At 39.2% G+C, this 13878-nt stretch overlaps 1 protein-coding gene across 1 annotated transcript in view; it reads left to right on the plus strand.

Annotated features, from left to right (window-relative positions):
• USP6NL (USP6 N-terminal like) overlaps window positions 1-13058 on the plus strand; it is a 76897-nt gene extending 63839 nt beyond the window's left edge. The window contains exon 14 of the mRNA XM_006873169.1: window positions 11647-13058. Within this exon, the coding sequence (XP_006873231.1) occupies window positions 11647-13058 (1412 nt within the window). The remainder of the gene's footprint in view (window positions 1-11646) is intronic.
• Window positions 13059-13878: the final 820 nt, after the last annotated feature.

A 13878-nucleotide genomic window follows, 5' to 3' on the forward strand; every position in this document is an offset into this window, starting at 1 on the left:
TATTAATACTTTTTACTTGTGTATAGTCATCTGTTTTGACCTCAATTATGCTTGAATGTTTTCATTGAACTTAATTGTTTAGGGGTGAAAAGAAGTATCTCAGCATAACAAAGGCCAAGTATCAGTGTGTATGTGTGTGTGTGGTACTTGAATACTGTATGCATCAGTGTGTGATACTTACAATATAGTAGGTTGAGATAGATTCAAGATGAGATTGTAAAAAGCAATTGAATGTTTTATTTGAATATACTTTTATGAAAGCAAATCATACTTAATTAGCATATAAAATACTGCTGGTGATGTCATTTGTCCTCCTTACAGGCACTAAGCAGTGTATCTTGTTGTTGTTAAGTGCTATCCAGTGGTCTGTGTAGGGTTTCAAGGAGCTACTACTGGTGGGTTTGAACTGGCATCTTTAGGTTCAAATTAGCCTTTTGGTCCAGTGTATCTTTAGTCTAGCAATAAATGATTAAACCTTCAAAAAAGACTCTGCTTTCTAATAAAGTCAAGCAGAGTTTTCTTTTTAATTTTGTAATTCCCGATGTTAGATTGCCTAGGCATAGAATCCTAGAGTTTGGGTGCTACTGTTGGAATTGAGCCAAAAACAAGAGCTGCTTGCCTCTAGGAAGGAAGATGGCCAGCTCATAGCTTCCCCATGGCCATCTCCATCTTCTGTCTTCACAGTTCCTTTTCCCCTCGGCTTTCCTTTCTTCTCCTTGTGGTCCTCTGTGTGATTCACCTACTGTGCCCTCCTGCCCTCCTGCCCTGCCACTCTCTTCACCCTTTTCAGAAGGCCTTCTTGCATCAGGTCATGCTGCCCTGAGGACCTTCTGACTTTCATTAAAATGCAAACAACATCTGTGCATGTGATCACTGTTGAATTGCTGAGAATTTTGCACCATTCAGAGGTGTTAGATAGACAAGTATGAGAGTGACTTGTATGTGACATAATTCAGCAGTGTTAATGAATCAACAAATGTTCATGGATGTTAGAAATTGATGCTAGTATCATAAACCATATATTAATTCCACTTGTTCAAATCTAGCATGTTCCCCACTGAATATCATTGTTGGTGTGAATGAGCATTGCTTTCAATAAAGCAAATCCAGGACTTCAGGTGGTCCTTATACCTATGATAACCCTAACCCCTGCTAACACGCAGGGCCACCTAGTCTAAGCTCTCTTTAAGGTTTGGAGGAATTGATTTTTTAAAATGCTTCTATTTTAGGAGGCTCTTTCTTATGTACCTGTCTACCTCTTTCATATTACCATGCCATCTTCCTTCCTTATTGAAAATCTTTAGGGGGCAAAGAGGCTGTCTTCTGTAAGTGTCTTTATACCTTTGTGGTATTTGCAAGGCACCTCCTATAGAGGCCTTGTTCCTAATGAGAGATTGTCACCTAGAAAGGAATTAGACACTGTGCCATTTTGTCAACACTGTTCTGGTTTTCCCCAAATCTTCTATGTCTAGAGTCTTAGGCTGGATCTTGAATATTAATAACTTTATGTTTGTGAACAGTGTGTCATTTTTATTTATATGACTAGATTCAGTGACCATTTTATTAGCACTTCCTTAGAATTCTGTTACTATTTTAGATACTGCAGTGAGGAATACAGAAGTAGAAGTCACTGTTCATAGTTCATGATCTACTTGACATAAATGAGAATCTATTATTGGCTATAATGAAAGTGCTGTAAGATGCTCTTTGTTGGATATTTCAGAACAATCAGATTTAAAAAAACAAAACAAAACAAAAACAGTGTGTATTTTGGATTCTTGTCCATTTAGAAAATGTTGTTAAGTGCCCTTGGGTCCGTTCCAATTGTATAGGGTTTCCGAGGAGTGGCTGATGATCTTGAACTGCCAACCTTGTGGTTCAAACCAACCATGCAGTCCAGCACGTTAACCCACAGCGTCACACCAGGATTCCATTCAGAAACTGGAACATGCTTAATTTTTCTTTTAGTTCTAATATGCTGTGTAGGTTCATAGAATATTAATAACTATTTCTTAGACAAAGGAATATCTGTATTGACTTGAATAGAAAGTAGTGTTAAGTGTAAGTAAATCCTTTTCTTACCCTTTGTATTGAAAAGTTAAATCTCCCACATATGTAGGATACATAGTTTTTTTTAAATTTTGTTTCTTGCGTGAAATTAGTCTATTACCTTTCTCTTTGATATTTTTAATTCTTTCTCCAGAGAAACACATGCCCTAAATCCATTAGGTGACATTTTCTGTGTCTCACTGGTCTTCACTAATACAGGCCTTTTCTGTAGCTAAATGATTCAGAATGAATTTCTCTGTGTATCACAACCTATGGACTGTCGGTGTCATGTAAATATTTTCCCCAAAGATGTTCAGCTTTCTCTCATAGTCTTTTCCGCACCCACCTCCCCACGCTCCTGTCCTTTCACTCCCATGCTTAAAGGTTGTTGTTTTTGTTTTGTTTTTAATTTTTTTCTGTTGCATTGGCCTCCTTGCTCCCATCCTAACCTCTCTTCTCTATCCTTATACTATAGTATCCTTATACTATAACCAAAGCCAGCCATGGTGGTGATTGTGTGTACCACTGAGTTGGGTCCCACTCATAGTGGCCCTGTATAGAGTCTCTGAGGCTGTAAGTCTTTACAGGAGGAGAAAGCCTCATCTTTTTCCCTGAGAGTGACTGGTAGAATCAAGCTACCAGCCTTGCAGTTAGCAGCTCTGCACATAATCAACTACATTACCAGGGCTCCTTAAAACCAGCCATGTTGTTGTTCTTGTGTGCCGTTGAGTCAGTTCTGACACATAACAACCCTGTATAGGATAGCTGAGGAACAGTGGTAAGTTTGAACCACTGACCTTGCATTCAAACCAGCCTGAGGTTGAGTGTTTATCCTATGGTGCCTGTGTTTGAATAAGAATCAAGAGGTATAATAGGAAGAAGGTAGACACTATTCCAGTTATGTTTTGTTTTTGTTTCCAGTAAAAGAGGCTTTAGATTGGTAAGGTACAAATAGGTATTGATAACAGGAACTTGAAACCAAATGAGGCCAAGTTGTAACTCAGAGACCAGCTACTTGGTCTCTTAACAGAAGAGATCACCTTCCATTTGACTAGGTGAACTTGAGATCTCGATGATTGTCAGTAATCTTTGAAAAATTATGGGACCAAACGAAGTTTTTGAAGGATGGAGATTAGAAAAATTTGGCCCTTCTTTTCAAAAGGGAGAAAAATTAGATAATGTAAATCACAGACCAATAAACAAGGTATCTGTGTCGCAAGAATCAATAAATTATTGCAAGCATTTAAAATATGGCTTCACTAAGAATGCCAAACCTGTTTAATTTAGTTTGTTGTTGTTAAAGTTGCTTATTTAGCACACTAGAAGAATGCTGTCAGCCTAGTGTATCTGAGCAAAAATAAAGAATTTGATGAAGTCTTATGATACTAATGCACATAATGAAGATATTGGCTAAAACCACAAACCCAAACTGCAGATTAATAGCATCCTTTCTTGTTGCTGTGTGTTGTCAAGTTCATTCTGACTTAGAGACGCTATGTAGGTTTTCCAACTGTTAACCTTGTAGTTAGCAGTCCAGTGCTTATCCTACAGCACCACATTAAAGCTCAATATCATTCTAGAGGGAATATAATAAGAGAATACTCGATGTGTTTGAATTTCTTATTTCCTTACTATGCAAGCAAAGCATGTTGGTAGGGCTTTTTTTCTTTTTAAGTTATATAATGGTTAAGAAAAAAAATTGTTCAATCTAAACTCGCTTTTTTTGGTTTGTGTGTTCACTACAAATGTTAACAGTTTGGTATGCCATAGTCATTTTTCTATAGACCTGGTGTGGATATTGCACTGGACCGCAAGGTCTGTTTAAACCACAAGTTTGGTGGTTCAAACTCATCATCTGCTCCTTGGAAACCCTATACAGGGTCGCTATGAGTCAGAACCAATTCAACGGCACTTAACAACAGCAATAACAAGTCATTTTCTAGTCCTATGTAGAGTTATCCTTATATATTTTTATAACCCCATTTTATAATAAATGGGATTATGTTGCCCATTTTGTTTATAATGTACTTTTTTACTAGTTATGTCATAAATATATTAACATGTCACAAATATATTAACATATATAACATAAATACATATATAAAGACTTCTATGAGTCAATACTCATAATTTATTCTAGCATGTTTTTGTTACACAACTTAATAGTTATGGAACAAATCCTCTTTATTGACCATAAACCTTTTTTATCATTTAATTTTTTGAAATCTTAATTTCTGTAGCCATAGATTTATATATACCTGCTTAGTTATTATGCTGACATAGATTTTCAGTGGTACCATAGCTAGATGATAAACTTCTATACGGCACATAACAACAACAACAACAAGCTTGTATACAAACCAAAACTAAAACAGAACGAAAAGTGACCCTTGCCATTCTGTCAGTTCCAATTCATGGCGTCTGCACCAAGTAGAAGCTGCTCTGTCGGGTTTTCTTGGCAGTAATCTTTATGGAAGCTGATTGCCAGATCTTTTATTCTTGCAACACAACTGGGTAGATCTAAGCCACCAACCTTTAGGTTACTTGTTGTTGTTGAGTGCCATCAAGTCAAATCCAACTCATAGTGACCCTGTATAGGGTTTTCCAGGAGCAGCCGGTGAGTTTGAACTACCAACCTAGTGGTCCAGTGCTTATCCTACAGTGCCACAGTCCAACACAAACATTTGTATCATGAAGGACCTTAAATTTGAATACATTTTGTCAAACTGCTCTACAGCAGATTGTACAAATTTGTTTTCCTCCTAAATGGTTTCTGTGAACTGTTTCTCCAAACCCACAATAGTATAATATATGGCAATTTTAGAAATACTTTACTTTGCATTTCTGGTGTGGCGCTGTAAGATAAGCACTGGACTGCTAACCGTTAACAAGGTTAGTGGTCCAAACCCACCAGTCACTCCCTGGAAACCCTGTACATGTTCACTTTGGGTGGGACCAACTCAACGGCACTTAATTAACAACAACAATAACTTTTTATAGATGTACTGATGCTCTTTCTTCTGTGAGTTTCCTGTTTATATCTTCGATTTAGTTTTTTATGTGGTAGCCATCATTGTCTTGCTCACTTTTTAGAGTTCTTCATAGATTAAAGAAATTAACAAACCAGTAAGCAAACCAATTGCCATCGAGTCAACTCAGAGCAACCCTATCTCTATAGGATTTCCAAGACGGTAAATCTGTACAGGAGCAGACAGCCTCATCTCTCTCCCATAGAGCAACTGGTGGGTTTGAACCATTGACTTTGCAGTTAGCAGACCAACACCTAACTTGCAGCACCACCTTTTGTTCCTACTAAGAATCACTTGGATGAAAATAATGCTAACATGGCATTTAGATTTGTGGATGATACTGTAATGGGAGGGGAAGTCAATGTTAAATTCCACAGAGATCTCAGACTGAAGTAATGAATCAAAATAAGATAAACTTGGATCGAAATAAATACGCAGCACTATGAAATCTGTTCTAGAAATAACTATTTAAGAATGTTGTTGTTGTTATGTGCTGTGGAGTCGGTTCCAACTCATAGTGAACCTATACAGGGTTTCTGAGGCTGTAAATCTTTACGGGAGCAGAAAGCCTCATCTTTCTCCCACGGAACAGCTGGTAGTTTCGAACTGCTGACTGTGAGATTAGCAGCCTGATTCATAACCACTACGCCACCAGAGCTCCTTTTACTTAAGTGTAGAGTGATACTATAATGATAGCTATCGTGTACTAACCACATGACAGGAAATACGCTAGGCTTTTTCATATATTACCTAATGCATCAAATCTGCAAAGTATATATTGCTCTCTTCATTTAAATGGTGCTGTGTGGGTTATTACACTGGACTGCCAAAGTTGGTTTGAACCACAAGATCAACGGTTCAAGCTCACCAGCCACTCCTCGGAAACCCTAGACAAGATCGCTATGGGTCTGAACCAACTCAACGGCACTTAACAACAACAACGACATGCATTTAAAATGAGAAATTTGAGGCTCCGAGAGGCTATTTTTAACTTGTCCAAATTCATGTAGTTTATGAGTGGCTGAGTCAAGATTCAAACTCAGATTGTTTGATTATCCAGACCTTTGTGTATCTACTATGTCATAAAGGTATGTGGACCAACAACACTGTGAAACTTTATCTCTAAATGGGGCTGGGGGTGAGCAGTACAATGTGCATTTCAACAACAGTGTTCGTCCAAATTTAGAAGATTGCTGCCTGTCACTCTTTAAAAGGGTAGCCTTTGTAAAAAGCTCTATCATCAAGAAATAGTGATAGCTGAGTGTTTGTGAAAGAAACACTTGGAAAGCCAACCTGGAATCGACTACTTCCCCAGTAGTCAGTTACTGACCATAGAACAGAACTGTGCATGCAGGAGTCTGAGAAGAAATGGAATGCCAGGTGTCCCTGTGGAGCTGGTACTACATGTACCTCTCACATTTGGTTTGCTCAGATGCCTTTTGGGTGGAGGGTCAGAGAAAAAGAGGAAGACCCCCAATGGATGAATTGGCCAGGTGACAGCATCAATGGACTCAAGTCTGGCAACGGTAGTGAGGTTGGCCCAGGATAGGGCAGTGTTTCGTTCTGCTGTGCATAAGGTCACTATGGGTCGGTACCTACTCGAAGGCACCTAACAACAACAACATAGAAGATAAATTTTAATTATTATAGTTGGTTTCATTACATTGTTGACATTAAAAATGTGCTAGAATCACAACAGCAGGTCATCCTAAATAGTGAAAGGTAATGATTTTTTCTAAAAGGAGAAAACTGTTAATAAAGTGTGTTTTTAGGAAATCAAAGCTAGGTTTGAGATATAGGATATAAATAAACCTAACATTTGAAAGAACCAATTTCACGAGAAGATAGTTCTCATGAAATGTGAGTTGATAATAACTTGGAACACTGAAAACCCTTCTAAAACATCTACAGTCAGAGCTAAGCAAAATATTTGCAGTTTTTCCCAATAGGTTGGTGTTCCCGGAGAGTACGCATGCAAAAGGTACAATTGCATTTCATTTTGAAATCTCCTGTTTAAAAAAAAACAAAAACAAAGCTTCTTCAGAAAAAGTTGAAAACATTTTCTGTTATTTCATATGAACTCAAAAGTTGGTGGCTCTCTCTGCAGGCTGCCAAAAACCATTGAGAGGTAGAGAAATTGGGCAGCTCAGAGGGCTCAGCGTGAGAATCTCCTCTACGAATCCAATTTTGTCCCTGGAACAGCACATCTTACAGGCATGAATTAACCACTCTCTGGGTGCCACAGTTTTCCTTTTCTATTTAATGGTTATGTTTTCCTTCAGGTTCCTACCAGTCAGCCTGAAAGGGTTGATAGTTGGCTGATACTATTTTCTTACTGAAAGAAATATCAACCAACCATTGGATCAGCCATTCGCACTGGTGTGTTCTGCCCTTAGAAAATTGTCAGAGTGGGGCGCAAAAGTTTATGAACTCAGTTTTTCTGTTAGGTACGGAGCTGTTTCTGTCTTACTGATAATTTGTATTTGTTGAGGTTATTTGTCTGCAGAGGAGAAGGAATTCATATATTCATTGTTATGAGTGGCCATCCAGCCCATCCTGATGCATGGCAAGCTGGGTAACTGCAGAGAGCCGATAAAAGCTGTTTGAGGTCATTGGATAGATTTGAATTTTACTTTTATTCATTTGTTTTTAACCAAATAGACCGAATCACGGCTTGTGAATATTTTTGACTTGGGATACATTGTAGTTAACTCTCTAACCATGAGTCCATATAGTTCACATGTTGACAAAATTGGGATGCCTCAGGTCATTTCAATACATTTATAAAGCATCCGACATCTTTCCATGACAAGCATTTTAGATTTGGATTATCATTTAAAATAATTTGTCCATGTATCTTAATATCTTTAAATAAAAGACACAAGAACAATTGATATTGCTACTAAATAATAGTCGTTACTCCTGTTAACTAGCATATATCTGTTGCTGTCTTTAAACCAAGAGTCTTTCTTTACTGCTCATTCCCTCACAGCATCCAATCCAGTCAGCAAAGGAGTGAACTTTACCTTAAAGATATATCCCCAAATCAATGTCTTCTCACCCCTTTCCCTACGTAGTAAAGAACAAAGGCCCCACAATCAGCTGTGGTTTGAATTCTGAGTTTGCCTCTTACCAGTGGTGAGACCTTGGGCAAGTTAATGTCTGTGTCTCTGTTTTCCCTATGTATAAAATAAGAGTATCATCACTGACCTACCTAGGTTGCCTATTGTTAGCATCATATGGCAGCTTTTTTGTCTGTGGCTGAATCATGATAAGTGCTCAATGAGGAGGTCTGGTGGTGCCATGATAAACACTTGACTACTAGCCGAAAGATTGGTGGTTTGAACCTCCCAGCTACTTTGCCGTGAGGAAACCGTGGCAGTCTGCTTCCGTTAAGATTACAGGCCTGGCATACTGTGTGGGGCAATTCTGTTCTGTCCTCTAGGGACACTGAGTTGGAATCAACTTGACAGCAACGGATTTATAGAGCATTAGCCATTGTTAATATTATCATTTATTATGACACCCTTAAATGCGGGCTTTAAGATGGGCTGTAGATCCTATTGCTCTTCTGCTGAAAAGCCTCCAGTAATTTATAATTACACTCAGAATAAAATCCCAGTCCTTCCTGTGGCCTCCAGGACCTTATGTGATCTAACTCTGCCTGTCTCTCCCACCTCTCTCAGGCACAGAGGACCTTTGTTCCCGCTGGAGTTCTTTCTTTCTCTGTCCAACCTCCAGAAGAAAATCAGTGTTAAATAATTGCTTTATTCAACATTGATGTTCTTCTTCATAGTATCTCCACACTAGAATAAAAGCTCCACAAGGGCAGGGACTTCATCTGTTTTGTTTCATCATTATATTGCCAGCACCTAGACTGGTGCCTGTAAGGAGCTCTGGTAGCGTAGTGGCTACGAATCGGGCTGCGAACCTTAAGGTCAGCGGTTTGAAACTACCAGCCGCTCCGCGGGAGAAAGATGAGGCTTTCTACTCCCGTAAAGATTTACACCCTCGGAAACCCTGTACAGGGTCGCTATGGGTCGGAACCGACTCGAAGGCACTTAACAACAACAACAACAAGACTGGTGCCTGTAGTTATGTGACATCTACTTCTGTTGGATGAATCAGTCAGTGAAAGAACATAGTTTACAAGTATATGCCAACACTGGTGCTTTATCTCCTTTTAAGGGATTGAATAGAAAAGCTTGCATTTGCATTGTCAAGGTAAAGTTCAATTCAGTCAACATGAGAAGTTTCTCTGGGGTTTTATGAAATTAGTGTAGTGGAAGAAAGCAGCGAGTGGGGAGTGAAAATATTGGGTCCTGGTTCTCCTTCTGTTTCTGCCGCTGCAGGTCCTCTTGACCTCTCCCTCGGAGTCTCTGCTTTCCCAACGATCAAATGCAGACAGACCTAGGTCGAGATCTCTCTGGAACCAGTTTTATTTATACTGTCTGTAGATCCTGAGGTTTCAGATAAAATCAGATTTGAAAAAGGAGTCTGTTTTGCTTTTTTTTTTTCAAGTTTTAAAACCACTGAATTAGAATAGCATAAGTGTTACCTTTTACCTCAGTGATTCTGGATCTGATAGCCGAACTCTTTAAAGAATATCGCTTCCTCCCCATCCTCCCTACCTCAAAGAAAAGTTCATTGAATACCTCTCTTTCAAAATATCGTAAAGAAAAATATTTTGTATAGGTCAATGAAATCATTGTCACCAAGACTGTACTTAGAGCAAAGACCATGTGTCTATGTACCCACCCACCTCTCATGTTTCACTGCCCAGCACAGTGCCCAACACGGAGCTTCCAAACCCAAACCCATAGCCGTCAAGTTGACTCCACCTCATAGAGACGTGACGGACAGAGCAGAACGGCCCCATCAGAGCTCCAAAGCTGTAAATCTGTGCAGAACCCGACTGCTGCAGCTCTCTCCCATGGAACAGTTGGTGGATTCAAACTGCTGTCCTTTTTGGCAGCAAACTGCTTAACCAGTGTGTCACCAGGACTCCTTACACAGAACTTGCGCAGCGCATCAGGAAGCTTCAAAATGTTTGTGGAAAAACTGAATTAAAAGGTAACAAAATAGAGTTTTTCCACAAACGTTTTGAAGCCCTCTTAGGTATTTGTTGGATGACTGGGTGAATGGGCAGGTATTTGAAGAGAGCAAAAAAAGTATTTTTTTAAGTAATATTGTAATATTGTAATATTACATTACAATGACCAGGTGAAAGACAGATATATCTTAAACTGTGATGCTATTTTCTAGTGAGGTCTTGACACTCCACAGAAGAAAGCTGAGGCTTTTTTCTTCCATAAAGGTTTACAACTTCGAAAACCCTTTGTTGGCTCTCTGACAGTCGGAACTAATTCAATGGTAGTATGTTCGGTTTGGTTTACTTTCGATATTTATTGGACAAACATATTGTAGTAGATCATTTTTAAGCACTGCTTACTAAATGTCTGATGGACTAAATCTTCCTGTAATTCCTCATGAATTTTCTGATAATTATTTAAAATACAGAACTAAAAATGTCCAGTATAATCTGAGTTTCTTTTTCTTTCTCATCCTCCCACCGCACTTTGTTTTGGCATTTATACTATGATGTTTTTAAAATGTTAACTTCCAAAGAGCACAGTTCCTTTTATTTGGTAATCAGTTTGACTTCTAAATCTGGCAGAGCTGCTTGAAACTAATAGGAAACTTTTTATTGAAGTTTCAAACCATTTTTGTTGAGGTAAATTAAAAGTGATATTATAAGATGTTGAAGTACTGATCTGCAGGGTTCTTTTAGGACAAAAACTGAGACTATCAGCTCTGCATTCTTGAAAAAGCATGCAACAATAATATTTTAAGAAGATAAAAAATCATATTATATAATTATGTGAGCCTTCCGTCATAAGACTACAAAACAGTACTACCTGCATGTTGCCTGGAGCCCTGGTGTGGTGCTGCGGGTTAACGCAGTAAGGTCAGTTTGAGCCACAAGGTCGGTGGTTCAAGCTCACCAGCTACTTTTCAGAAACCCTATGCAGGGTCACTATGAGTATGAACCAACTCGACAGCACTTTACAACAAGAAGTATCAGTCTGAAAAATAGTTCTCTTCAGCCACTAAAATGCTCTGGTGTATATATATGTGTATTAGTGCGTATATAAAAAGTATGGAGCTATGTCGTAAGTAAGGAGCTCTGGTAGCGTGGTGGTTACGAATCAGCCTGCGGAACCTCAAGGTCAGCAGTTCGAAGCTACCAGCTGCTCCACGGGAGAAAGATGAGGCTTTCTGCTCCCGTAAAGATTTATAGCCTCGGAAACCCTGTGCAGGGTCGCTATGGGTCGGAACCGACTCAACGGCACTTAACAACAACAATGTCGTTAAGTGCATTGAATCAGTTCAGACTCATAGCAAGAGTGGCTTTGTAAGAGCGGCTGGGTTCCAAGTGCTGACCTTGCAGTTAGCAGTCCATTTGCTTATCCTACAGCACCACACCGGGGAGTTATTAATAGAATATTATATTGGCTCTGACTTCATCATGTCTTTATTTGACTTTTACATTTATCTTTCCCTATAGGTAAAGAAGATGAATATCCCAAGAAACCTTTGGGACAACTTCCACCTGAATCTCAGTCTGCTGGCGTTAATCACCTGAGCAACGGACAAAGAAGTGTTGGCAAGTCAAGTCCCCAAACAGGCAGCAGAAGAGAAAGTGGCTCATCTCCTCACAAAAGACACGAGCCTTCCCCACACCATCAGAGCAGTAGTGCTACACCGGAAAGAGTAAGACCGTCCCAGCAGAAATCTCTGATTGAGGATAATAAAAAGCATAAGGGTGAGGTAGATGCTCAAGGAAAACTTCTGTCGGTTCCACAAGACAATTCCAAGCAATATAATAATGCAGTTGCTAACCAGAATAGCAATGCCACTTCAACTATCAAAAAGGAATTTGTGCCTAAATGGAAAAAACCTTCAGATACTTCGACTGTTGAAAAAACTGCGAGATATGCCATTGAAGGCAAAAGTAGATCAACAAACCCCACACTTACAATCACCATCCCTAGTTCTACTGATAACCGAATATCAAATGTAAGGCAGAAGATGAAGGTTTTGGATGTTGATGAGGGAAAGCGTGGCTCCAACGCATCGCAGTATGATAATGTCCCTGGAGCTGAGAATGAAAATGGAACGTCTGTTGAAGAGGCTCTAGAAAGGGCTTACTCTCAAAGTCCAAGACATTTTGTTTATTCTACCACTTCAAGAAAGCATGCTGAGCCAAGTTCTAGTCCATCAAAAGTATCAAACCACTTTACTTTTAAAGGACATCCTTCAAATTATGTAAGAAGTCCTTCTCAGTTAGCTGGAGAAGAGCATGGGACAATACATCCACCATCCTATAGTAATCCCCCTGTTTACCATGGAAATTCTCCAAAACACATCCCTACTGCTAACAGCAGTACTGTGTCTCCACAGTTTAGTCATGGGACTCAAATTTATCCTTCCAGGAGGCCTTATGGGTCTATTCCCTCAGTAGATATTTCTCCAGAGAAATCTTACAGCCGCCCAACTCCTCTTGTACTGCCATCTAGTCGAATAGAAGTTCTTCCTGTTGATATTGGTGCTGGGGGATATTCAGGGTCACCGAAGAATGGAAAATTCATCATTCCTCCAGTGGATTATTTGCCAGATAACAGAAAATGGTCAGAAGTTAGTTACACATACAGACCTGAGCTACGTGAACAATCATGGAATCGGGATGGCCACCGCAGCCACTTAAGCAATTTACCAAAACACTCAGCCTTTCAGCATGTGACCTTTCAGGACCAAACCCTCCCAGTGGTTTCAGTGGATAGTCCTGTGCGGTATAGAACTTCGCCAGCTCTGGAAGATGCCAGCTCACCTCGGTATCAATATTCAGGGCCCTCACCTCCAGCATATCACTACAGAAATCGCGATGGACTTCCTATTCAAGAATCAGTATTGCTGTGAGAATTTATCAATACTTGCTAAAGACGCTAAAATAGAAACCATCTGAAGCCTACATTGCTATGTTTATAATTGCCAAAGCAGTATTTTATACGATTGTAAACAACCCAAACAATTCTAATGTATGTTAGTAATAAGAATATATGGAACTATTTTCATCCCATGTAGAGCTGCTTATGGTGAGCATTTTAAATTGCATCATCACTGAACCTGTTAACAAAGAATTTAACATGGAAACATAGCAATAGCACTTAGGGATGCACGCACAATAATAATTAACTGCTCAGTTTCATGTCCATCTTTCTCCCAAACCTGACCATCTTTTACTCTATTGGCCCATTTTATTTTAAGTAATGTTGCAAAGCACTGAAAAACTGTCTATGTAGAATAGACATTCTTAGGGCTGTCTGTATGTGTATGTGTCTTTTAATAGATCATTGTAGACATCTTTGCATACACATTCAAACACAGGACTAAGGAAATGTTCAAATGACTACTTTTAATGTAGATCCATGGAATAATTTACGATTATAATTTTCCAACTTCTTTTTCCCAAGTCCTCGTGTTTAACGCAGGCCCTAAACACTGACTAAAAAGATTTATTTCCCTGCCTGATTTAATTCAACATCTCACAGAATGCTCATCATTCGCCTTCAGTTGCTGCTGTTTTCTTTCAATCTGGAAATTAAAGGCATTGGAGGGAAAAGCTGACTACTTAATGGTGCTAAAAATCCAGGGCAGTTTAAGTTCATGGTCAGAGGCGCAGCGTTCATTGTATCCAGTGGCACCAGGATCAGTTTTAGTGCTTTCCTACCCTTTGTTC

Source organism: Chrysochloris asiatica, unplaced genomic scaffold (genome assembly GCF_000296735.1).
Source record: "Chrysochloris asiatica unplaced genomic scaffold, ChrAsi1.0 scaffold00226, whole genome shotgun sequence".
NCBI lineage: Eukaryota > Metazoa > Chordata > Mammalia > Afrosoricida > Chrysochloridae > Chrysochloris > Chrysochloris asiatica.